Source organism: Mirounga leonina, unplaced genomic scaffold, assembly GCF_011800145.1.
Source record: "Mirounga leonina isolate KUSES-001 unplaced genomic scaffold, KU_Mleo_1.0 Mir_127, whole genome shotgun sequence".
Taxonomy (NCBI): domain Eukaryota; kingdom Metazoa; phylum Chordata; class Mammalia; order Carnivora; family Phocidae; genus Mirounga; species Mirounga leonina.
In genome coordinates this window covers 87,543-113,596 of record NW_023270316.1, presented here as the reverse complement: position 1 = coordinate 113,596, position 26,054 = coordinate 87,543, and the positions used below count along the sequence as shown (strand labels likewise).

The window sequence follows — 26,054 nt, the reverse complement described above, 5'->3', positions numbered from 1 at the left end:
ATTGGTTTGTTTTTTTTTTTTAAGATTTTATTTATTGGGGGCGCCTGGGTGGCTCAGTTGGTTAAGCGACTGCCTTCGGCTCAGGTCATGATCCTGGAGTCCCGGGATCGAGTCCCGCATTGGGCTCCCTGCTTGGCAGGGAGTCTGCTTCTCCCTCTCCCGCTCCCTGTTTGTGTTCCCTCTCTCGCTGTGTCTTTCTCTGTCAAATAAATAAATAAAATCTTTAAAAAAAAAGATTTTATTTATTGGGGTGCCTGGGTGGCTCAGATGGTTAAGCGTCTGCCTTCAGCTCAGGTCACGATCCCAGGGTCCTGGGATCAAGCCCCACATCGGGCTCCTGGCTCAGCCGGGAGCCTGCTTCTCCCTCTCCCTCTGCCTCTCTCCCTGCTCATGTTCTCTATTTCAAATGAATAAATAAAAAATTTTAAAAATTTTTAAAAAGATTTTATTTATTTATTTTACAGAGAGAGACATAGTGAGAGAGGGAACAACAAGCAGGGGGAGTGGGAGAGGGAGAAGCAGGCTCCCCACAGAGCAGGGAGCCCAATGCAGGGCTTGATCCCAGGACCCTGGGATCATGACCTGAGCCGAAGGCAGATGTTGAACAACTGAGCCACCCAGGCGCCCCAGCCATTGGTCTTTTTTTTTAAGATTTTGTTTATTTATTTGAGAGAGTGAGAGAGCAAGAGTGAGAGAGAGAGAGCACAAGTTTTGGGGGGGGGGGGCGGAGCAGAGAGAGAGGGAGAAGTAGGCTCCCCACTGAGTAGGGAGCCTGATGCGGGGCTCAACGTGGGGGCTGGATCTCGACTCCGGGCTCATGACCTGAGCCGAAGGCAGACACTCAATGGACTGAGCCACCCAGGCAACCCGACCCATTGGTCTTTTTATAGTGGCTTTACATCTAAAGGAAATGAGCATCTTATGGTAGGTTTCCAATTTATTTCTTGTCTTTTGACTTCCTTTGCAGTTCATCCATCTACATTATTTTTTTTGGTAATGAGAATGCGTTGCCTTTGTTCAAAAAATTTAACTTCGTTAGGAGGAAAGGCTCAGCTTATATCACCTCCATTTTCATCACTTACGTGTCACCCAGTTTTCACTTGGGTAGTATTGACTCTTCCCTCGTGGTCCCTCCACTCCTTCCTGAGTCATGCATCTTTGTACTTGTTCACTGCGCTTACGTATTTACACACCTGTTTCCTTCCAATAGATTGAAAAAAGTTCTGTGCACTACCTCAGGTTGTTCTGTGAGGTAACTCTCTGAGGTCAAAGAAGTTTTAGTTTTATTGAACTGTGCTTTACATACTGTAAAATTTAACGTGTACAGTTCGTGGCTTTTAGTTCATCCAGAGTTGTGCAGGAATCAGCACAATCCACTTCAGATCATTGTGGTAATCCGCAGCAATCTCAGTTGCCCAAGCCCGTCCCTCAGTGCAGCCCCTGACAAGCACGGTCTTTCATACACATGGCGTTAGAGGAAAAAAATACTCAACTGACATTCGTCAAAGCATGGTAAGAAGATTTTACTCAAGGTAGGGGAGCCACCACCGTGGGTAGAGGGACCACCGAGGGTGGAAACGCGCGGCGAGGACAAGAACTTGGGCTCAACTCCGAATACACCGCAGGCAAGTGGGGATTCATAGCCAAGGAGCAGGGCGGGGGGCTCTGAATAGACAATTACTAAGAGTAAACATCGGGGGGGTCTGTCTGAACTGACCTAACAGGATCCTTGCTGAAGGCAAGCCAGGGTGCTCACACAGCAACTGGAGGGTGCGGGGAGGACACGGGAACTCGCGCCGAAGTCGAGGGCGAGCACACACGGGGGGGGGGGGGGGGCTTGCTAAAATGGGACGATGCAGAACGGAACACGGAAGTCCCGACGTCGGGCATGGCTGCAAGAGGGATTCGGGGGACGCCGGGCGGAGCTTAGCCAGTGGCGGCGCCCTCGGAAGGGAAGCACGGACGGGGGTCCCTGCCCAGCGGAAGGCGCGTCCACGTCGGCACGATAACGTTCGGGGTACGGACTCGGTCTCAGCAGGCCAGCCTCTGTCGTTCTCACTGGGTGTGGGTCACGGCCTCCTCGACCTGCGGTCCTGCCGCAAGACAGCGTGACGGGCACACGTGGCGACCCCAGCGGCGCGCCGCGACTCGGCCTCCGCCCTCCGAGGCCGGCGTCGTCGCCTACGCCCCCAGCCCGTCTGCGACCGCCCCGCTGCCCGCCCTGAGCGCCCCCCGCCCCCCCGGACCAGCCTACGAGTGAACGGCGCACGTACACAACGACGCGCCGCGCGACCCGGGACCTTGAGCGGGAGGGAGAGGCGCCCACGGCCCCCAAGCCGCCGGCAACCCGAGGGCCAACGGAACGCCGCGGAACCAACGGCGCAACCCCGGGTTCCGGCGCCGGAGGGGACGCGTTTGCGGAGGACTTCCGGGGCGGGGTCTGGCCGGGAGCGGAAGACCCCGGGCGGTGCGCGGAGCTGGGCGGGGTCGGGCCGGGTGCGGGGGCTCCGGCGCGGGCTCGGGGCGCGCCCAGCCGCCAGCGGGAAGGAGGGCTCGCGCCGGGGCGGCGGACGCCGCTCGATCGGACTCGTCGGCCGCGCGGCCATGAACCTGGAGCGGCTGCGGAAGCGCGTCCGGCAGTACCTGGACCAGGTGGGCGGCCGGACCCGGGGAGCGCGGGCTCCGAGGGCTGGCCCGCAGGGGGGACTGTCGCCGCGGTCTTGGTGGCGCTTGGTCCGGCCGGGCTGGGCCTTCGCCCGGGGGGGACCCCCCCCCCCCCCCCCCGCCCCAGCACTCTGCGCAGCTGGGAGGATGAGCAGCGCTGGAGTGGACACCACCTAGGCGCCCCGCCAGCCTAACACGTGCTCAGAGCCCCGCTCTGCAGCCGCCTGACTGCTGGGGCAGAGTGGGTGCTCAGTGCAAGCGGGAGGATTGCTGTAGGAGGAAAGCTGCAGGGTGGTCTTTGAATTTAGCTAGTTAATAGAAAATGTTCAAGAAGTGTAGTTGTAATTCTTATGTGGCAGAACTGAAAGATAGATAACCGTGTTTTGTCGAGTCAGTACTTTTAAAGTCATGTTAACTGTATCTGCACTGCCTCTGAATGAACAGCAGTGTTTAAGAAATGACTCCAGAATCAGCAAGGTCACTTAGTTTTTGTAAAGCTTATACTCTCCAAATAAGTTGGAAACCAGGAAGGGGAGGGAAAAGCATATACGATATGAAATGTTCAGAATGGATGTGAAATGATGCTGCCAGATGCCTGCAGTACATTGGAGGGTTGTATTTTAGTAAGTCAGTTGAATGGAACAGATGCCCCTGAGCACTTTCTATTTGGCCCTAGTGAGGAATGGGGACTAGTGAGGAATGAGACAGGCCTGGTTTCCACCCTTGGGGCACTTACGGGTGAGCAGATTTGTAACCATTCCCTAAGCATTCCTCTTCCCAGGTTGAGGGGCAACAGAGTTCCTAGTTGCATTCATTCAAGAACTGAGAACCACTGCTAATGAGGAGATACCACAGACGAATTGTTTAATTTTCTAGTGTTTTAGGTACCTGCTGATAACATTTTTCCAATGTATAAGTTTAAAAAGAAATCCTACCTTCTTAAGAACTGTATATATCAAAGATCTTACAACAATGTTTTTATTGTACCACTGAACCAAAACTCACCTAGCTGAGATGTAAAAATGGAGGTATGATTGGTAGACCCTTGTAACATGTTAACAATTATTATATTAAGATGTTGGTTTACTATATAGCATTCTAATAATATTAGATATCTGTTTAAAACTATTGAAGTAACAGCAGTTACTTTTTTTTTTTTTAAATATAGCAACAGTATCAAAGTGCTCTATTTTGGGCAGATAAAGTAGCTTCACTCTCTCATGGTAAGTGGCAACTTCTAATTTTTTTTCTGATTTCAAAACCTTTTTATTTTTCCTTGTACCTCTGACCATTATGTGTTTTTTTTTTTCCTTCCAGAGGAACCCCAGGACATTTATTGGTTGGCTCAGTGTCTGTACCTAACAGCACAATATCATAGAGCAGCTCATGCACTTCGGTCACGAAAACTGGACAAAGTAAGTGTTTGTGTGAAATTTAAAGTTTCCCAAAGTCTTCCCAAAGCTTTTCAAATTGTTATTGGATTAAATGTCAAAATTATTTAAAAGGATTCAGTTTTTCTTATTGAATGTAAAGAGAAATTTTCTTATTCCTAATCTCAGTCACTTTTGCCCCCCCCAATCTAGTCACTAAGTCTTGAGAATTCTGTTTTCTAAATAACTCTGAAATTATGGATCTTCCTTTCCATCTCTTTACTGCTCATATGTGTCAGGTCTTTAATTTGTTTTGTTTTAGCCTTTTGTCTCTTTTCTCTAGTAACATCTTTCCCACTCTACTGTCCCTCTCTTTTTAACTATCTTTTAAACTATCACAAGAGTAGGGGCACCTGGGTGGCTTAGTTGTTGGGTGTCTGCCTTCGGCTCAGGTCACGATCCCAGGGTCCTGGGATGGAGCCCCACATTGGGCTCTCTGCTCAGGGGGGAGCCCGCTTCTCCCTCTCCCACTGCCCCTGCTTGTGTTCCCTCTCTCTCTGTGTCTCTCTCTGTCAAATAAATAAATAAATAAATAATCTTTAAAAAAAAAAAAAATATTTGGGGAGGGCGCCTGGGTGGCTCAGTCGTTAAGCGTCTGCCTTCCGCTCATGGTCCCAGGGTCCTGGGATCAAGCCCCGCATCCGGCTCCTGCTCCGCGGGAAGCCTGCTTCTCCCTCTCCCACTCCCCCTGCTTGTGTTCCCTCTCTCGCTGTGTCTCTCTGTCAAATAAATAAATAAAATCTTTAAAAAAAAAAAAAGGAAAATCTTGAACTGAATGAAAATGAAAATACAACACACTAAAATATTGAGACGCAGCAGAAGCAGTGTTTAGGAAAAAATGTAGAGTATAAAATGCTTTTAAAAAGGAAGATGAGGGGTGCCTGGGTGGCTCAGTCATTAAGCGTCTGCCTTCGGCTCAGGTCACGATCCTAGGGTCCGGGGATCAAGCCCCGCATTGGGCTCCCCGCTCAGTGGGAAGCCTGCTTCTCCCTCCCCCACTCCCCCTGCTTGTGTTCCCTCTCTCGCTGTGTCTCTCTCTGTCAAATAAATAAATAACATCTTTAAAAAATAAATAAATAAACTATCACAAGGGTAGTCTTCCCAAACACAGGCCTGATGATAGCACTCACAGTGTCACTCAGTGATCTCCCATAACTTACAGGGCAAAATGAGATGCATCAATAGGCACCAGAGTTCCTTTATGATTTCTCTGCAGTCTGTGTGGAACCCAGCGCCACCACCAGTACATGTGACACCTTAGTCATGCTGACTACTTGCAGTCCCTTGGACATGTGATAGCTGGTCGTGTTCGGTGCCTGGAATGCTGGCCAGCCTCTCACTTTTCTCTCCCTTGCACATGTTTTCTTTAACTGGCCAGTATCTCTCATGCCCTTCTTTCAGAGTTTATGTAGTTTATGTCTTACATAGTGCTGTGTTTATGTCTTCCTGCCATAACCTCCTTGAGGGCAGATCCTTACTCTTTTTTTTTTTTAACCATTTTATTTTTTTATTGTACCTTTTTTAAAAAAGATTTTATTTCAGAGAGAGAGAGTGGTGTGCACAAGCATGAGTGGGGAGTGGGGGGGGCGGTGCAGGGCAGAGGGAGAAGCAGACTCCCAGCTGAGCAGGAAGCCTGATGCAGGACTCAATCCTAGGACCCTGGGATCATGACCTGAGCGGAAGGCAGATGCTTAACCAACTGAGCCACTCGGGTGCCTCTCTTTACTCCTTTTTGAATCCTTGGTGCCTAGTAAACAGTAGATCCAAGACGAGTATGAGTTCAAAAGACTGGATTTGGGTTTTCTGCAAGAGTAAAAGGACAAGTTATGAAAGTAGCTTTCTTCATTTTATGCTTATAGTTTACTTTTAGAATGAGGGTATATATTATCTTGATCTCTTTTTTAATAGATTAATTTCTTTCCTAGCTATATGAAGCATGTCGCTACCTTGCAGCTAGATGCCATGTAAGTATGCTCTCAGTTTCAGTTTTCTTTGGTAAAAGTTTAATTATGTGAATGTTATGCATCCCTTACATATGTGTAAGGATTCTGGTGATCGAGCTTGGCAGATTAGTAAAGTATTTCATGAGGAAATATTCTTTTCTTTAGTATTGTTTGCTATAAAATATCGATTCTCCATTTACTGGAATCTGACATGCATGAAGAAGATTCTGCTTTAGAATTTTAAATTTTAAACTCTACATTTTAAATTTAGGTAATGAGTGAGTATGATATTTTATTACCCTTTTAAAATCTACAGTACTTGTGTGTATATCTGGTGTTAGAAGTCATGGGTGATGAACAGTATTTCTGGTTTTTACACAGTATGCTGCAAAAGAGCATCAGCAGGCTCTTGATATTCTTGATATGGAGGAGCCAATCAACAAAAGGTTATTTGAGAAATACTTGAAGGATGAAAGTGGCTTGAAAGACCCCTCCAGTGACTGGGAAATGTCACAGTCTTCGGTAAGTCATGCCGCAGTAAGCATGCTTCAGTAACATCAGTAAGAATTACTCCCATGACATGGCAAACATAAATCACCTTTTGAGTATAACCATGTTAGAACAGTTTGGTTCCCAACTTATTTGCCACTGAAACACAAAAAGATTCCGAGACATTTCTGAGTCCTTAGTTGGAAGTTGTAGTTATGTCCTCCTATGCTTGAATCTGAAATAGGCTGACTTGAGATCTTTCTTCTCCTATTTGACACGTTAAACTACTCCTGCAGGGGGAGTAACATTTCCCCATCTTACTGTGTTGCAACACCTACCCCATGAAACCTTGATTACCTTAGTTTGCTTCTTTCCAGGGAGTGGTTGGGTGTTACTATTTATGTCATTTTGTATATTTCAGTTGGTATACTTCATACCTGCCTGAAATTGCAAGTTCCTTGTTGGCAGAGATTATATAATGTCACATAATATTCACAGACAGATTATTAATCTGGACTGTTCTTTTTTCTTTTTTTTAACAGCCTTCTTGTTATATCTATTTATGTGCTAAGAAGCACATTCATTTTTCTGCTAAGAAAGGTGTTTATGAGGGAGCTTGGTGTTACCATTACTATTTTTGGACTGTTTATCCATTAATTTACCCGCTAAGAAATGCATGGTTTATTTGTAATACGTTATTATTTTATGAAATTACTTTTTTTTTTTTTTTTTACAAGTCATAGGGTACTGAATAGGTCTAAGATTCGCTTGTTATATCCTCTCATATTTTTAGGTTTGGATTTTCTGATGAATTTTCTTTGCCCTTTACCTGTTTTAGCCGCCTGTCTCTGGATCATCTCTAAGTTTAGTTAACATGTTTCTTGAGGGTCAGATCTGGAATATAAGTTGGATTACTCTATCCTCTTGTTAATGGTAGTAGTGAGGTGGCTACTGTGTGAACACCTTAACATGTACTAGCTATGCAGAGAACTGTTGCCTCTAGTTTTCAGGGCCTTGTAAGTTAGATGAGGGAAGGAAACTTGTCTGGAGTCACTAGTAAGCATCAGAGCTGGGACTTGAACTCAGATCTGTCCAGTCCTACAAATCCACGACCATTGTGCTATGTTGCTGCATTTTCCAATTTTTCCAATTTCCAAATCTTTCATTGAGACCTGCCTGTCAAACTGTCTGAGTTCTAATATTTGTATGCTGTTTGCTATCTAAATCATTACTCTCTTTGAGACATAACAGATAAGGAGCAAAGTAGTAGTGACACATGCTCTATAAAGATTGTTGAAATGAGGGCGCCTGGGTGGCTCAGTTGGTTGAGCGACTGCCTTCGGCTCAGGTCATGATCCTGGAGTCCCGGGATCGAGTCCCACATCGGGCTCCCTGCTCAGCAGGGGGTTTGCTGCTCCCTCTGATCCTCTTCCCTCTCTTGCTCTTGGTCTCTCATTCTCTCTCAAATAAATAAATAAAATCTTTAAAAAAAAAAAAGATTGTTGAAATGAGAAGAGTCTAGGAGAGATAGATGAGAGAAGTTTTACTTTGCTTTCCTGTTTCTGTTAATTTATACTGTCTGACAGTTGGGATGGAACAAATCCTTTTAGATATTACGAAAAGTCTCAGTCTTCATATAATATATAATTCCTTTTTTTTTTTTAAGATTTTACTTATTTATTTGCGAGAGAGAGAAAGCACGAGAGTGGGGAGGGTCAGAGGGAGAAGCAGGCTCTCCACTGAGCGGGGAGCCCGATGTGGGACTCGATCCTGGGACTCCAGGATCATGACCTGAGCTAAAGGCAGACGCTTAAGCGACTGAGCCACCCAGGTGCTCCAGATAATATATAATTCTTGATCAAAAGTTAAGTTTAGAGGTATTGATTTAGTGTGTGACTCATTTTTCCAACAGATAAAGAGTTCTATTTGTCTCCTACGAGGGAAGATCTACGATGCCCTGGATAACCGAGCTCTAGCTACCTATAGCTACAAAGAAGCTTTGAAGCTCGATGCCTACTGTTTTGAAGCATTTGATCTTTTAACATCACATCACATGTTGACAGCCCAAGAAGGTTTGGAAACTCAGGTGTTTTCATGTTTAGCACAATTAATATTGTTTGGAATTTTTTTCCTCTGAAATCTGTCGAATCAAGAGCAGAGTATGTGTAGGTTTAAATAGACCTATTAACTTCCTTAGCATCTTCAAATGTGGAGCACATTGCAGAGGACAGTAGTGTACGGTGCCCCTTGCTATCAGAATCTTTAGGGGTTTTGATGTGATGAGACCATCTTTTGGAGAAGTGACTTAAAGTAGTGTAAACTGAGTTCTTAGGATCTGATTCAGAGGCGCCCAACCTGGCTGCAGTTCAAAGCCCCGAGGGGCTTTAAAAACATCCGTGTGCGGGTCCCAACTCCAGACAAGTGGAACAGAATCTGGTGGTGGGGCCCTGGCATCAGATGTTTTAAAGCTCTCAGATGACCCTAAGGTACAACTAGGGCTCAGAACCATAGACCTAGTATGTGAGCAGTAATGTGAGGGGGATTCATGCAAGAAACGGAGAGAAAGTGGAGATGTTGTATTAATGGGGTTCAAGCATAGTTTAGCCTAGTGCAGTGGTTCTCAGCCAGGTTGATTTTGCCCCCTACAGACATTTTTGATTTTTACAAATTGGGCATGGGAGTCCGAGGTTGCTACTGGCATCTAGTGAATAGAGATCAGAGATCCTGCTTTAACCATCCTGTGGTGCTTAGGACAGCCAACATGATAGAATTGTCCACACAGAGTGAGGTTGGGAAACTAGCCAGTTAGTCCTTGCATCTGGTGGTGACCAGCGTTGCCTAAAAGGCTTCATGGCTCAGCCCTCCAGGTAGTTCTCATCACCTGGGTCTGGAACCACTGTCTTAGTTTTTCTAGTACATTTTGATCTTGTTATTTTCTATTCTGAGTTTGATTTATTTAGGCCAAGAATTATAGAAGAATATTTTTCATTGCTGATGTTTTTTCCCCCATAAATATTGTGAAGATATTCTTTTTTCTTAACATTTTTAAGAAAAAGAACTTCTTGAGTCACTACCTCTTAGCAAGCTCTGTACTGAAGAACAGGAATTGCTACGCTTTCTCTTTGAGAACAAATTAAAAAAGGTAAGTAAAAACATAGTATTTGCTTTATGTAAATATTTCACTAAATTTGGCTTCTGTTACTAGTTAAATTTTTTTTACTAGTTAAATTTTTAAAAGTTAATTTTTATTAATTTAGCACATTTGCAAGAATAAATTGGTTACTTAAAATATATGATAGGATTCCTAAAAAAGCTTCCAAAAACATGTCTTTCTCCTAGGGACTCCTTTTATACTAAAAGATTGAACTATCACATAAATGGGATGATGTTGTATGAAAATGAGGATTTTTTTCTTATGCTTTCTGAGCTTGTAATTTGTGAAATACTTCTCCCTGGAATTCCGTGATAAAATTGAGAGTTGAGCTAATTGAGAGGAGGACAGATGAGACAGGAAGTTAGAGCTTCCAGAGGCTCACACCTGCCCTGTGCAAACCCAAGCCCTTGGACCAAATTGAGTCTGCCATTTGATTTGTGCTGCTCACTGAGTTCATGTTTACCTTTCTCTGTTGCAGTATAATAAACCTAGTGAAACTGTCCTCCCCGAGTCTGTAGATGGTTTGCAAGAGAATCTGGATGTGGTAGTGTCTTTAGCTGAAAGACATTATTATAACTGTGATTTTAAAATGTGCTACAAGCTTACTTCTGTGTAAGTATATCTACTCATTTCTGTGTAGGAGCATAGAGTCCAGTCCCATTTTACCTAAGAAGGGTGTGGGACTGCTTTTTGAGGAATCTTGAACTAATTGGTGATAATTTAAGTTGCCTTTACCTTTTGTGGAGTACTAGAGGGGTTACTCTTGTCTTAAAAGTTTACAGACACAGGTTTTTGCACACTGTTGCTTTATTCCATTACCTTGGGAATAGACATGCCCCTCATCTGTCTTTTATAATTTGCAAGTTTGAAAATACGATTCTGGCATGTAGTCTTATAAAATCCATTCTTTGTTAAAGTAGGGACTGGTAAAATCCTCTAGATACTGGGTACTCAGTCAGGCTCACTAACTAGCCAGGCCATCTCCTATACTAGTTTTCAAGTGCACACGATTTGAACTTGTCTCTTAGCTAAATTACATGGGCTGTTTTTAACGTATGTGCTGTTGAAGTGAGCACACGTGCTATTTTTAACAGATCTTCGGGGTTGCTTAAAATCCTTGATTTCACAAAACTTTTAATTGACAAATGCTTATGATCTGTTTAATATTTCATATTGTTTTTAATCCTTCTAAATAATTGGATTCCTTATTTTATGGGTTATAGTTCTATTGATTTGAAATAAATATGTGTGATACTGTTTATTTTTATTCCTAACAAATAAACCAGAGTTTTCCCTTTCATTTATAAGATAATCATTACCTTAACTGTGCCAACCTGAAGATGAATTAGAAAGTAAAGAAGTATTGTAACCATAGTATTTTACATAATGCTGTAATGAGTATTTAGACATAGCTAATTTTAACGAGTTATGTTCTGTCATGTACTGTTGCTGGTGTAGTAAATGTGTTGCTTTGACTTTCAGAGTAATGGAGAAAGATCCTTTCCATGCAAACTGTTTACCTGTACATATAGGGACACTTGTGGAGCTGAATAAAGCAAATGGTAAAATTTTTTTTTAATTAAAATAATAATTGTTGGGGCGCCTGGGTGGCTCAGCTGGTTGAGCATCCGACTCTTGACTCAGCTCTTTTTTTTTTTTTTTAAGATTTTTTATTTATTTGAGAGAGAGAATGAGAGAGAGAGAGCATGAGAGGGGGGAGGGTCAGAGGGAGAAGCAGACTCCCCACTGAGCAGGGAGCCCGATGCGGGACTCGATCCCAGCACTCCGGGATCATGACCTGAGCCGAAGGCAGACGCTTAACCGACTGAGCCACCCAGGCGCCCTTGACTCAGCTCTTGATCTCAGGGTTGTGAGTTCAGGCCCTGTGTTGGGCTCCACGCTGGGTGTGGAGCCTCCTTAAAACAACAAATAAAATAGTAATTGTTGAGGGGTGCCTGGGTGGCTCAGTTGGTTAAGCGTCTGCCTTTGGCTCAGGTCATGATCCCAGGGTGCTGGGATCGAGCCCTGCGTTGGGGAGCCTGCTTCTCCCTCTTCCTGCTGCTCCCTCTGCTTGTGCGTGGACTCTCTCTCTCTGGCAAATAAATAAAATCCTTATTTATTTGCCAGAGAGAGACGCAGTGAGAGAGGGAACACAAGCAGGGGGAATGGAAGAGGGAGAAGCAGGCTTCCCTCTGAGCAGGGAGCCCGATGCGGGGCTCAACCCCAGGACCCTGGGATCATGACCTGAGCCGAACGCAGACGCTTAACGACTGAGCCACCCGAGTGCCCCTAAAAAAGTAATAATTTTAAGACAAAAAAAAATTTCTGTAACTCTGGAAATTTTGTCTCTAAATTCTGGATTATTGAGATTGCAGGTGACAACATAATGGAATTCTCCAATACAAGTAATAGCTAGGGTAAGAAAGGCTTATTAAAATGACACAATTCTGTTATGTCACCATAACACTGTTTCTTTATCCCTGCCTCCTTTTCTCAAATGTAGTTTGTGGTTTAGGTTACATAAGCTTTAGAGTACTGAGGGTCAGTTTTTCCGTTTTTCCTTTTTTTGTAGAATCCATAAGAAAATTGGTAAGACAGAAGGCAGTAACTGTTTAGAAACTGGAGGGGGATAGATTTTTTTTGCTTGTGCTTTTCATATTTTAACATTGCAGAAACATTCAGTTATGTTTGGATGATATTTGCCCTTAAATCTTTTAAACTGAATAGTGAACTCTGTCAGGAGTTTAAAAAGCCAGACACTCCAGTTCCAAACCCCTGCTGCTCAAAATGTGGTCTGCGGACCAGCAGCATCACATCTCCTGGAGCTTGTTGTGGATGCAGTCACTCTGGCTGTCCTGGTCTAATGAGTCCAAGTCTGAGGGGTGCCTGGGTGGCTCAGATGGTTAATGAGTCCAAGTCTGCATGTAGGAAATGTCATCAGGGCATGTTAGGACTTCCACATTATTTACTCAAGAAGAAATCATCTTGCTGATTTGATAAACTTGGAAGTTTGGTTACTCAGATTGGTTGTGGGTGGTTAAGATGGTCCATAATAAGCCCATGGAGTCGGGGACATCAGTTTTTGAGATAGGTGAAGCGCTGAGACATTACTTCTTAAGCACCATGACGTGCTGTGCCACTCACCCGGTTTTCCAGCCACTTAGAAGCACTCAGCACCCATTTATGGGGTCAGGAATGGGGGCGGGGGAGGTGAATGAAACAGCTGTAGCAACTGCCCTGTGCAGCTTGTATATTTCATTAGGTAGAAAGAAAGAAAATTAAGAAATTGCTACTGTGAGAACAAAATCTATGTGATTGTGGAGAGTTGTAACTGGAGGAAAGTCCTATCTTAAAATTCATTGTATATAATTTTTTTTTTCTTTTTCTCTAATGTAGAACTTTTCTATCTTTCTCATAAGTTGGTGGATCTGTATCCTAGTAATCCTGTAAGTAAATGTATGCCTTTTTTTCTTAGGGTTTTTTTTGTTGTTGTTTTTTTTACTGAACCTTAAAAATGTATTTAACTGGTGTTTAAGTAGTAGCTTATATTTAAGTTCAAGCAAATAATGTTTTATTTCAAGGTGTTGGAGGAGAGCCTCCTAGTGCTATGATAATTAGAAGCAGCGTTAAGTTTTTCAGTCCATGAAGGTTTTTTTTTTCTTTTTTGAAGTAGATTCAAATAATAGCTTAAGACAAAAATCCTTTTTTTCCGGTTATGGAAACTATATATGCTTATTTTAGAATACTTGACATACAGAAAAATGTTAAAAGTGAAAGTCATACTCTCACCTCTTGGGAGTAATGCTTTTTCATGTTGCATGTGTAAGATACCTTACTGAACTGTGTAGTGATTGAATCCTTGTGTCTCCCACACTGCTGTGGATCACAGCCAGGACCCAGAAATTGAAACTGGAATCAGGAGCTATGTCTTTAGAGACAGAAGTCAGGGATCAAGGCCTAAGGCTCACACAAGAATCTGTACCCTAGGCTAGTGTGAAAATAATTTAGAAAGAGGCAAAACCAGTGCAAGAGAAGTCAGCTAATGAGGTCGATCCTGATTGGTGCCAGCTAGCGCCAGGGTCAAGCTGGGGAAGACACGATGCAGGCTGGCATTTAAACTAAGTGTTTAGGAACCTCATATTCTATCGAATGCTGCAGGGACTTCGTTGAAGGCACGCTGAGGAAGAACCTGTTCTTTTTCATCTAGGACTTAATAGACAGCCTGTCTCAGAGAAGTTTCTAACTTGAACTAGAATAACTTGAGCTAGAACATGTGATGGGACATCTAGTCCACTCTCTGGCCTAATATGTTAGAGATTTCCAGTTCCAAGTTAAGCATCTTTGGTCAACGATAAATTTTGAACTTTGTAGGTGTCTTGGTTTGCAGTGGGATGCTACTATCTCATGGTTGGTCATAAAAATGAACATGCCAGAAGATATCTCAGGTATGAATCTGTTGTCTTTCTCTCTCTGTAATAAGCCTATAGGAAATGATTTCTTCTTCATCCTTTTTAATACAATAGTAATTTAAAAGCAGTATGAAAGAATGATTTCTTTAGCAGATGCAGTTCAGTTGTATCAATTAATGTACCTTTTTTAAGAACTTATGATATATTTAAATTCTCTTTATAAATGAGAAGAAATATGAAACATAATAATGTAATTTGAAGCCTGTTTTTCATTTACGGAGATACTGTTAACCTTTTAGGACATTTTTTGTTAACAGTTGTAAAATTACATGAAACCACCTGAGATTAGGATCACTAAATGTGACTGTAGAACAGAATTCTTGGCATAGTGAACTGGTTTATGTAAGGATCTGCTGTGGTCTTGGCTTAAGGAACTCCGCGCAGCCCAGTCAAGCTCCTTAGCCAGTATTATTCAATTATTCAAGTACAGAAAAATGGTTAGTGTGGGAAGAATTACTAGAGATTTAAAATATTAAAATAACTGATTTCTTCCACGTGAACAAAATAGAAAATGGCTCTAAGGGAAAGTGTATAAACTTTGGACCCAGATTTGAATTCTAATGCAAGTCCTGCCACTTAACTAGCTGTAATTCCTTGGGAAAGTTAATTTCTCTGACCCTCTCTTCTTTAAAAATGGGAATGATCCAATACTTGTATCCCAGGCTTGTTAGGAAAACTAGGAGGATGACATGTAGGGATCTTTCACTAGGAAAAAAAATAGGGAGGCGTTCTCTGGTTAGTTGAGCATTATGCATTTTAACCAAATAATTTAAAATATAAATCATTATATTTTAAAGATAAGGATACTGCTGCCACCACCATTAGTGAAACAAAGCTCCTGGATTAAGTAATATTTGTAAATTCTCCACAGGATGCCAATGGGTTATTGTACCTAAAAAGCTGTGGACCTTTCTTAAAATTTCTTAAAATTTTGCTTGTACTATTAAGCATTGTTTTATTTCAAATGAATTAACACAATTGTTGTGTAAGTATTTAATGTGTTGAGAGCTCATTTATTCTAATATCCTCGAAGTCTTATATAACTGTTATATAAGATTAACAGTTTAGAATGCATGTATGACTAGAATGACATCTCTTGTTTCAGCAAAGCAACAACACTTGAGAAGACTTACGGGCCTGCATGGGTAGCGTACGGGCACTCGTTTGCAGTGGAGAGTGAGCACGACCAGGCCATGGCTGCCTACTTCACAGCCGCACAGCTGATGAAAGGGTACGGCAGAGCACGCGGTAAAATCCACGAAGGATTGCTTTTGCTCACAAAATGACGATTCCGTTACTACTGCCACCGCCATTTGGTTGCTGAACTAAACAAAAATATCTTACTTGTGTCTTGTTAGTAGCTTATGATTGTAAAATAACTGGAAATTGAGGGAACGAGAGGCTGGTGTAGTGATTTTGTCTAGCAGTTCACCTTAACCAATACAGAGGGAACTGGGAAATTAAGCTGAGGGAAGAGATGAGGATAGAAGCTCCTTCTCACGCTCATGCAAGAATGAAAGTATTCATATGCAAATTGTTACTTATATCCTATTTAAGTCCAAAAGGTACTTGCTGTGGGCTTAGTGGACTGTATTTGCCAGTGTTCTAGATTTATATCAATATTAGGTATATTGATATTAAGTATTGCTGTTAATTCCCGTCCACTCTCTTTGGACTCCCCTAACCCTAGCCCTAGGCCTGCTGTGCAGTGTTCTTTTATGTGGGCCGCCTCCGTCTCTGGAGAGGTAGTAGGAGTACAGTAGGTCAGACTGCCTGGTGATCTTGGCAAAGTAGGTAGCCTCTTGAAGAATAGGTGTAATCGTGGTACTTATTCCTCGGAGTAATCCTGGGAGTAATTGAGACAGTACCAGTTACAGACTTTGAACAATACCTGATGTGCAGAGAGCAGTCAGTAAAAGTTAGCTACCTTGGTTTGTTTGCTTGTAGTATTCAGGATTGGGATCATATATTCATTTGCACTGAATGTTCTCTTGTTAGGTTTAATCCTTTTCAGACTATCAGACTTAAACTTTGGCGCCCAGTTCTACGTGTAAGTTATTAATGATGCCCAGATTTTTTTCAGTTCTATTAGATGGGGTGTATATGACTTTTATATCTAACTTGTTGTCCAGGCACATATTGTAAAGGAAATAGCTCCCTAACTGCCTTAGTCTCTTTAGACTGCCTTAACCAAAGTGCAATAGACTGGGTAATTTGAAGAATGAACATGTATTTTCTCACAGCTCCAGAGAGGCTGGGAAGTCGCTGGTCAACGTGCTGGCCCATTTGGTCTCCCTGGTGAAGGTGCCCTTCCTGACTTGCAGATGGCCACCTTCTTGTGTCCTCATGTGGCAGGGAGAGAGCTCTGGTCTCTTCCTTTCACAGGGGCACCAGCCCTGCTGTGTCATGTCCCCACTCTTAGGACCTCATTTAACCTTTATTATTTCCTCACAGGTCTTCTCCAAATGTAGTCACATTGGGGTAGGGCTTAAGATGAATTTGGTCGAGGCAGGGGACATATAAATTCAGTCCTAATACTAACAGAAATAATCTTCCAGAGGTGCCTGGGTGGCTCAGTTGGTGAAGCGTCTGACTTTGGCTTGGGTCATGATCTCAGGGTCCTGGATTGAGCCCCGCGTTGAGGTTCCCTGCTCAGCAGGGAGTCTGCTCCTCCCTCTTCCTCTGCTCCTCTCCCCCGCCTCAAGTAAATAAAATCTTTAAAAAAAAAAATAATCCTCCAGGTTAAAATTGTCCATCCAGTTATTGATTCACCTAAATGGTCCTCGATACCCAGTTCAGGGTTCTTCAGTTTATCCACCAAGATGTGTGAGACATTATCCAGTGCTTTGCTGAAGCTTGGTTCCCATGTCTACCTACCTATCAGTCTGATAAATTGGCAGGAAAAAAATCTCCATAATTTACCGTGGGTTGTTTCTTATGAGCGCAGGCTAGAGTGTGCTTTTTTTTTTCTCTGTGTGCTCACAAACCCAGAATAGTTATTATTAGTTGTTTGTTAGTTCCTCCCTAAGAATCAAAATCAATGACACTGTTTCCCAGTCTAACAAACTTTATCCAATTGAAATTTCAAATCAGCTCGTCATGATAAGCATTATTCTTTTCAGTTCGTCCCCATCAGAACAACTTTGCATTCTCTCAACTTGCCCTGTGTTTGGATAAATGTTTGAAATTGTGTAAATATTTTAAAATTTCCTTTATGAATTTCTTCTTTGAGCCACTGGTTAGGTAAGAGTATGTTGTATAATTACCACACATTTGTGAATTTCCCAAATTTCCTTCTTTTAGGATTTCTATTTTAATTCCATCGTGGTTGGAGAACATAGTCCTTTCATTTTTTTTTTTTTTTTAATTTTATTATTTGACAGAGAGAGTGCGCAAGTAAGGGGTGCAGCAGGCAGAGGGAGAGGGAGAAGCAGGCTCCCAGCTGAGCAAGGAGCCCGATGCGGGACTCAATCCCAGGACCCTGAGATCGTGACCTGAGCCGAAGGGAGATGCTTAACTGACTGAGCCACCCAGGTGCCTGAACATAGTCCTTTCAAAGTTATTGAGGCTTGTTTTATGACTTAGCATGGTCTATTGTAGAGAATGTTTGGGGTATGCTTGAGAATTCTGCTCTTTTTGGGTACAGTGTTATCATTGTAATCCCTTGGTTCTGGTTGGGTGGTAGTGTTCACGTCTTGTCTTCTGCCCATTACTCTATTCATTATGGCAGGTAGGGTATTGAAGCCTCCCAGCTATTACTGTGTGAATTATCTCTTTTCCCCTCCAATTCTGGCTGTTTTTGCTACATGTATTTTGGGTCTCTGTTGTTCGGTTCTTGATGGATTGAAACTTTTATTATCATAGAAGGTCCTTCATTGTCTCCGGTAACAAATTTTGTTGCAAGGCTATGTTGTCTAATATTAGTATAATCTCACCAGTTCTCCTTTGTTACTGTTTGCATGGTCTTTTTCCATCCTTTTACTTTTAACTTGTTTGTGTCTTTGAATCTAAAGTATGTCTCTTATAGACAACATGTAGTTGGATTGTGGTTTTATTATCCATTCTGCCAATGTCTTGCCTTTTGATGGAATTTAATCCATTTTTGTGTTATATAATTACTGAGAAGTTAGAATTTATGTTTGTCATTTTGCTATTTTATGTCACATGTTTTTTGGTCTTCCTTGTTATTGCCTTTTGTATTAGCTATTTCGTAACATACATTTTAATGCCTTGGTTTTTCCTTATAGTGTTTTTTGAGTTTTGGTTTTTTTTTTTTTTTAACTTTTATTTATTTATTTGACAGAGAGAGACACAGCGAGAGAGGGAACACAAGCAGGGGGAGTGGGAGAGGGAGAAGCAGGCCTCCCGCTGAGCAGGGAGCCTGATGCGGGGCTCGATCCCAGGACCCTGGGATCGTGACCTGAGCCGAAGGCAGACGCTTAACTGACAGCCACCCAGGCGCCCCTGAGTTGTGTTTTTTTGTTGTTGTTTTCTGTTTTGTTTTGTTTTGTTTTGTTTTTAGTGGTTATCTTGGAGATTACAGTTAACATCTTAAAATGGTTGTTTGGATTAATACCAACAGAGGGGCTTTCCAACACCAATAACCAGTTCTCTGATTCTCTGGACACCAGCTGGGTCCTACAAGTCAATTCAGTTCTGATATTACCCAGACTTAGTGCAGACCTTCCACAGGGTAAGCTCAGTCCCACAAGACTGCCCCTCCCCACTTCAGGTGCCAGTGGTAAGTCCCAGGCCACTTTTACTTCTGATTGGCTATGAATCACAGGTCCCCATGACTCTCTCCTGAGATTTGATGATTTGCTAGAATGACCCACTGAACTTGGGAAGGCATTTTACTTACATTTTCTGGCTTATTATAAAGGATACACTCAGGAATAGCCAGATGGAAGAGATGCACAGGGCAAGGTATGTGGGTGGGGGGTTGCCCACAACTTCTACCCCTTTCCAGGCATGCCACCCTCCCAGCACTGCTTTGTGCTTTACCAACCCAGAAGCTCTGAGGCTCATTGTTCAAAAGTTTTTATGGGGCTCAATCTCTAGCCCTTCCCTTCCTGGGAGGTCAGTGGGTGGTAAAAAAAAGTTGCAACCCTCTCATCACTTGGTCCTTCTGGTGACCAGTCCCATCACAAGGCTCTTGCAGAGCCCTGCCCTTCTTTAGCATAAACAGGGGTGATCAAAAGGCGTCATGAATAACAAAAGAGACTCCCATCACTCAGGAAATTGTGAGAGTTTTGGGTGCTCTGTATCAAGAATAAGGGGGGGCGCCTGGGTGGCTCAGTTGGTTAAGCGACTGCCTTCGGCTCAGGTCATGATCCTGGAGTCCTGGGATCGAGTCCCGCATCGGGCTCCCTGCTCAGCGAGGAGCCTGCCTCTCCCTCTGACCCTCCCCCCTCTTATGTGCTCTCTCTCTCTCTCATTCTCACTCTCTCAAAAATAAATAAATCTTTAAAAAAAAAAATAAGGGGGAAGACCTATATTTCTTACTCTACCACAGGAACTTAATTCCAGTAGTATATAAAAACTTCACCGCTGTATAGCTCTGTTCCCTCCTAACTCTGTTGTGCTATTATCATACACATTACATCTTAAACATTGTAAGTCCCTCAACACAAATTTATTGTTGTGTTATCTATTAAATCAGATAGAAGAAAAGAGTTGCAAACAAAAATACATTTATATTGTCCTATGTTTATCTATGTGGTTACTTTTACTAAGCTATTTTTTTTAATGTGGGATTTGAGTTACTGTCTAGTGTCCTTTTCATTTCAGCCTGAGGGACTCCCTTTGGTATTTCTTGTAAGGTGAATCTGCAACGAGATTTCTCAGCTTTTTGCTGCCCTGAGAAATTCCTGACTTTACCTTCATTTTCAAGGATAGTTTTGTTGGGTATAGAATCTTGGTTGGCGCTCTGTTCTTTTCAGCACTCTAAACGTCATCCATCTGCCTTCTTGGCCTCCAGGTATTTGATTAGAAGTCAGGTGTTAATCATATTGGGAATCTCTTGTGTGTTATTAGTTGTAGTTTCTCACTCCTTTAAAGATGGGGGGGTTGCTTTTTCATTGGTCTATGATTTGTCTAGGTGTGGATCTCTGAGTAGCCTACTTGGAGGTTTTTTTAAGCTTTGGGGTGTTTTTGGACCAAAAACTCTTTGGTTTCAAATAATCTTTCTGCCCCTTACTGTCTCCCTTTGCCTTCTGGGCTCTCATCATGCATATTTTGGTGTGCTCGGTGGCATCTTACAGGTCTCTGAAGCTCTGTTCATTTTTCTTCTTTTATATTTCTGTTCCTTAGACTGGGTAATCTCAGTTGATCTATCTTCAATTTCACTGATTTTTCAGCCTGTTCAAACTGCTGTCAAACCCTTCTAGTGAATTTTTTAAATTTATTTTACTTATTTTACTTTTCAACTTGAGATTTTCTATTTATTAGTGTTGGTCTAGTACATCCAACAACTGGTCATTGTCCCAGACAGTTTCTATTGACTGATTCTTCCCCCCTCACCCCCAGATTGCTAATTATTCCCTGTGTCTTTTCCACACTTCAGCTGTTTTTCTAGAATAAAGACTCTTCAGATTGTTGTAAGCCTTTGGGTAACTTCCAAAGTTTTGAAAAAGTTTATTTTGATAATTTGGCAGTGTTCTTGTTGCTTTTATGGAGGAGGGTTTTGGAGATCCTTTCTTTGCCATTTTGGAAGTACTTCTTCCAGGTAAATCCTTTTAAAGGGTTCTTCACAATCCTTCTGTAGGTGATAGAGTCTTTATCTGAATCATGATTCTCGATTAAAACCAAAGCATATATTTATATACTTTCTTAGATCCATCTTCAAAGAAATACTATTCTGTTTCTTGTAATGTAATTACTGGTCTGACAAGAGATGAAGATTTAGTTAAGAAGTGGTTAGTACGTACTCTGTGCCTAGAACTGTTTCAGAGGATGTGAAAATGGGGTATACACAACATACTTCTGAACTCCCCGGCATAGAACTGATAGGAATTGAGATAATAGGAATCCACACAAGGGAGAGCCATTTAGGTTAGAAAGTCAGAAGCATTTCACAAAGGGAAGTGGAACTTGAACACATCATGAAGGACACACGGTTCCAAATCAGAAGAGGAGAGGAGGGAAGGCAGTCAAGGCTGAGGGTCTGACATTGAACATGTCGTGAAGGACACACGGTGCCAAATCAGAAGAGGAGAGGTGGGAAGGCAGTCAAGGCTAAGGGTCTGACCTTAGCATCGTGGAAGAAAACAGGAAGCACACACCTGCCCTTCTGCTTCAGAGGTTTTTTGTTTTGTTTTTATTTTTGTTTTTACTGTAGAATGATGAAAAATAAAGATGAGTAGGTTGCTGATAGATTTTAGAAGTAGTAGGTGAACAGTCTAAAAACCTATTAGACCTTGATTAAATATCAGTAAATGAAGTGTTAGAAAAAAAGTAAGCACCTTGTTTTTTGGCTGTGTTTAAGTTATTTTGCTTAAGTTAATTTAAGTTGATGAATTAGTTTCTGCCGAATTACAAAGTTTTAGGTGTTGAATATGTGAAATTTTCCAATATTTTTAGGTGTCATTTGCCAATGCTGTACATCGGATTAGAATATGGATTGACCAATAACTCAAAATTGGCTGAAAGATTCTTTGGCCAAGCGCTAAGCATTGCACCAGAAGACCCATTTGTTATGCACGAGGTTGGCGTGGTTGCATTTCAGAATGGAGAGTAAGTACTGAAAGGCAAAAAACCCTTCTATTTTATTTCTGTAAATGAAGTAAAACCTCAGTCACTAAAGGTTTTACTCTCCTCAGTGACTCTTCATTAGATTTTTGTTCTTAAATATGTACCATTTTAGGAGAAGGAGGAGGACAGCTAAAAAAGAAAATACAAAGTGTTATCTTGGATTTCTTCAAATTTGACTAAACGGGTTTTGGTCCCCTTGGATGTGGGCTGCTACAGGCTCATAGTTCCAAGACTGGACAGTTGTTCCTGATGGTCAAACGACTGCACCCCATAGGGTGGCCTGGAGGCATCGCAGAACCCTTCATCATCTCCTGGTTGATTAGGAGCTTCAGTCATATTTGAGAAAGATTTCCCACAATTGTGAAACAAAAATGTTGTTCATTTAGTTGCCTAATCTGAAAATTAAACTAATTAGAATGGCTCAGTCTCGAAGTTCCCTGGGCATTTGAGACATTACTGTATCCTTGCATATTTGTAGAATAAGTAATTCAGTGTCGTACTCTAAAGAGAAAACGCTTTGTAGTCCTCTGCACTAAATTATACATTAATTTAAAAACAAATCACTATTACTATAGTGTTTTTTGGGGCATGTGTGTGTGTATTCTAAAAATTGGATAATCTGATATATGTAAAAGCAAGTTTGGAGCTGTTTTAAAATAATACAGAGTGATGATTTAATACGCAGTCCATTGGTTTGTAAGTCAGAGTCAGCACTTTCCCGGTTGCACACAGATGCACATTCCCAGCTGAGGTGGAGATGATGTTCTGCCTTCCTTTTACTGCTCTCATACAGTAAACGAGTATTTTTTTTTTTTTTGCAGTCTACTTTGTGTCACATTTTTCACAGTTTTGTGCTTTTTGTTGATGACGTTACTGTTTAAAATGATCCCCAAGCCTGGTATGACATGCTGTTTGTGACCCTTACGCACAAGAGGGCTGCAGATGAGCTTTGTTGCAGGCCGTGTTCAGTGTCAGTGGATCAACATGTATGTTAAATAAGGTATCAGTCAACAGAAGCACATGGAAAACAGGTTGTACATTGAACAGTTGACCACAGGTTTGTAGGAACCTGACCTTATATTTCCACCAGTATTTGCTAAAAGAGTGTTCATAGTGACTTTATGGAATATAATTACCAAGAGTAATGAGAATTAACTGTATCTCCTAAAATCTTGAACACCTGTGATGTTAATGCCATAAAATTAATCATTTATCTGACCTTTAAATTTGAATTTTAATAAACTATTTACAGAAGTTTAGCTCATTTTTCTTACAATATTTATACTTGCTAATTGTGAATCTGTAAACTTTTCCCCTTTATTTTAGATGGAAAACAGCAGAAAAATGGTTTCTTGATGCTTTGGAAAAAATTAAAGCAATTGGAAATGAGGTATTCTACGTAATATCTGTAACTCTTAAGTGTGTTTGCTGTTGAATGAGAACAATAATAGGGACAATCTGTCTCACCTGGAAGACAATGGGCTAATCTTTATCCTGGCAAATGGCTTGTTAATGTTTGGATTTCAGGCACTTATTTTGGTACATGGTATAAAATGAGTGTGTTTCTAATTGAGAGGGTAGGTGTTGGTTGTTTGCTTCCTAAGAGGCTGTAGTTCTGACATTTAGGAGTAATCAGAATATATTTGTCGATTATTTGATGTGGGGAGTATGTGATACTGGACACTGCTGGGCCCTGTACCATCTAACATAAGATATCCTTCTCTGGAACTGAAGAGCCTCCTCTTTGATTAATGGGTAGATAAATAGTGCCCACCTCTGTAGGAATCAGGCCAGGTGTCACTTTATTCAGACCTATCATGGCTTTTTCTTACCGTGTACTTAATACATATTTAGACCTCTCAGTGTTTGAAATATTTAAGTAGGTTCTACCATATGAAAGATGTGTGCTCGTGATTTAACTTTCTAGCTGTCTTGGATGTGTATACCTGAATATTATTTTAAAATTAACAATTTTAGATATTGTCAACTTCCATAGGTAAGGGGTTTGCATATTGCTACTCTTCTGGTTCTTGATTCTTTTTATTCACATCTGTTTTGTTTTATTCCATTCTGATTGCCACTTCCCTTTTTACTCTGTTCCTTTTGGGCAGCCTTGCTTGTAGCCAACATCGTCCTTGGCTGTTGGTTCCTCTTTACTGACACGGACACAGCTCCCTCTGGATCCCTGCCAAGTCTTTTATTTGTCTTAGGAACTTAAAAACACTGTATGCTGTGTGTTGGTACATGTATGTATATAAAACAGGTTCTTGAGCAGCTCAGTCTTGGGCAGTCTGGATAATGAATGTGTTTTTGTTAATATGGGGTTGCCACATATCACCTTCCCAGTTTTCAGAGTTGCATACCTTAGAGCCTTGCTGCTTTAACTAGACCAACTGCCTCAGCATCACCTGGAAGCTGACTAGAAATGCACAATCCTAGATCCACTGAATCACAGTCTGCAGTTTTAGCAAGATCCCGAGATGATTCTCATGCACAGAAAAGTTCAAGACACACTATCACAAACCACACTTAGAGTTGAAACTATATTTTTTGATGATCTGAGGGCACTGTGGAGTCTTAACAGAAATTTACAGTAATGGCTTTAAGTACAAATGCACAAAACTATTAAATTGATGAAATGCCCATTAAAAAGTGACATGAAGACGGGGAAATGTTGTTTGACTTCAGTTGTTAACTGTAGCAAATGTCAAAATAGCCACAGGGAAGCAAATGGTGCCTAAGAATCATGAAAGGTGTGTTTTTGTTCCCATGGGCTGTGCCTCCTGGAGCCAGGCTCGGGAGCTGGAGAGTGTGGCTCAGGTCTGTTGTTTGGTTAGCTCAGACTGACCGACATGTGTTTGACTGTGTCCTAAGCTCTGAGCCTGGTGTTGGGAGCCAATAGGAAACTGGCGTGATAGTTCCTGCCTTTAGACCGGTTGGGGATTGCAGATAAGTAAATTGGCAGTAATTAAACAGTGCACAAACACAGCTGTGATTGAGAAGATAAAGGAACCCACACAGAGGGGCAGTTAACCCAGACTTTAGGATGGGCCGAGAAGGCCTCTTGGATACAGCCTCATACATACACCTCCGTCCTAAAGGAGGAGCAGATAGTCAGCCAGGCACAAGTGAGGAAAAGGTTACAGACGGTATAGAGAATGGTGTGTGCTGAGTTGGAGTCACTCCAGTACAGCTTGGATCTGAAGTTCACAGAGAAGGTTAAGAAATGGGGCAGGAGGGTTAAGTGTGGATCGTTCAGGGCCTTGCACCTTATCCTGAGGTGGTGGGGCCCAGACTAGACTTGTTACGTGGGGATTGGTGTTACACAGAGGGGGCTGATGAATGAGCCTTTGGTAGTTCCTAGGGGTCAGGGATGATGTGGGTGCCAGGCATGAGAAGCAGGCGCTCAGAAAGGCATGAGGTTGGGGAGCTGGGATGGCAGGAGAGAGAATAGTAGGAGTTTAGTGGGTGGCACATTGGATTTGCATTGCTTGTGAGCTTTCTAAGTAGGAATATTTAGTAGGGAGATGGAAAGCTCTGGACTGGCGATACAGAAGTTGAACTTCTTCAGCACAGTGGGGCTTATTAACAAAGTTCTGTTAATAAATAATAGCGTCCTCAGGAAGTCTCTTCTAATAGGAAAGAAAGATGGAGAATCCAGCAAATACTCTGCTTCATGCTGCCTAGACACTGGGAGGGAGGGCAGCCTTCGTAGGTGTGTGTGATGGTGCGGTTGAATGGGTCTGTCTGAAAAGTGGCATGCCTGAGTCATGGGTTTGATGCTGCTGTGTTTCAGGTAACAGTTGACAAATGGGAGCCTTTGTTGAACAACTTGGGGCACGTCTGCAGGAAGCTTAAGTAAGTAAAGTAGAACGTTTTCAGAAATATTCTTTGTGACTAGAAGTTTCCTTAATTTTGTGTAGCCTGCTTCATATTTTTTAAAGATTTTTTATTTTTAAGTGATCTCTACACCCAGTGTGAGGCTCAAACTATGACCCCAAGATCAGGAGTCGCACGCTCCGCCACCTGAGCCAGCCAAACGCCCTTTTCTGTATTTTTATTTTGAGATGTTCCGGCTGGGTACTTTGCTGCTCAGATAAAGCAAGCATCAAAATAATTATCTCTAGTGGTTTTTATAAACATTTCTTTATTT

At 42.1% G+C, this 26,054-nt stretch overlaps 1 protein-coding gene and 1 long non-coding RNA gene across 3 annotated transcripts in view; one reads left to right on the top strand and one right to left on the bottom strand.

Moving 5' to 3' along the window:
• Nucleotides 1–1,504: 1,504 nt before the first annotated feature.
• On the bottom strand, nt 1,505–2,377 carry LOC118009108. Its single transcript, XR_004678816.1, has 2 exons — nt 2,274–2,377; nt 1,505–2,093 (listed from the first exon to the last, which is right to left on the bottom strand). It is a non-coding gene; the product is annotated as an uncharacterized LOC118009108 (long non-coding RNA).
• Nucleotides 2,378–2,474: 97 nt separating this feature from the next.
• Nucleotides 2,475–26,054, top strand: part of CDC16 (cell division cycle 16) — a 29,922-nt gene continuing 6,342 nt past the window's right edge. The window contains exons 1-15 of one of the 2 annotated variants that reach the window (XM_035002994.1): nt 2,475–2,652; nt 3,833–3,887; nt 3,982–4,079; nt 6,020–6,058; nt 6,419–6,559; nt 8,439–8,598; nt 9,577–9,668; nt 10,159–10,292; nt 11,163–11,242; nt 13,077–13,126; nt 14,052–14,125; nt 15,255–15,380; nt 21,731–21,883; nt 23,228–23,291; nt 25,698–25,759. In XM_035002994.1, the coding sequence (XP_034858885.1) occupies nt 2,605–2,652; nt 3,833–3,887; nt 3,982–4,079; nt 6,020–6,058; nt 6,419–6,559; nt 8,439–8,598; nt 9,577–9,668; nt 10,159–10,292; nt 11,163–11,242; nt 13,077–13,126; nt 14,052–14,125; nt 15,255–15,380; nt 21,731–21,883; nt 23,228–23,291; nt 25,698–25,759 (1,376 nt within the window). In that variant the 5' untranslated portion in view covers nt 2,475–2,604. The remainder of the gene's footprint in view (nt 2,653–3,832; nt 3,888–3,981; nt 4,080–6,019; nt 6,059–6,418; nt 6,560–8,438; nt 8,599–9,576; nt 9,669–10,158; nt 10,293–11,162; nt 11,243–13,076; nt 13,127–14,051; nt 14,126–15,254; nt 15,381–21,730; nt 21,884–23,227; nt 23,292–25,697; nt 25,760–26,054) is intronic. The other variant, XM_035002993.1, reaches the window with a different exon arrangement.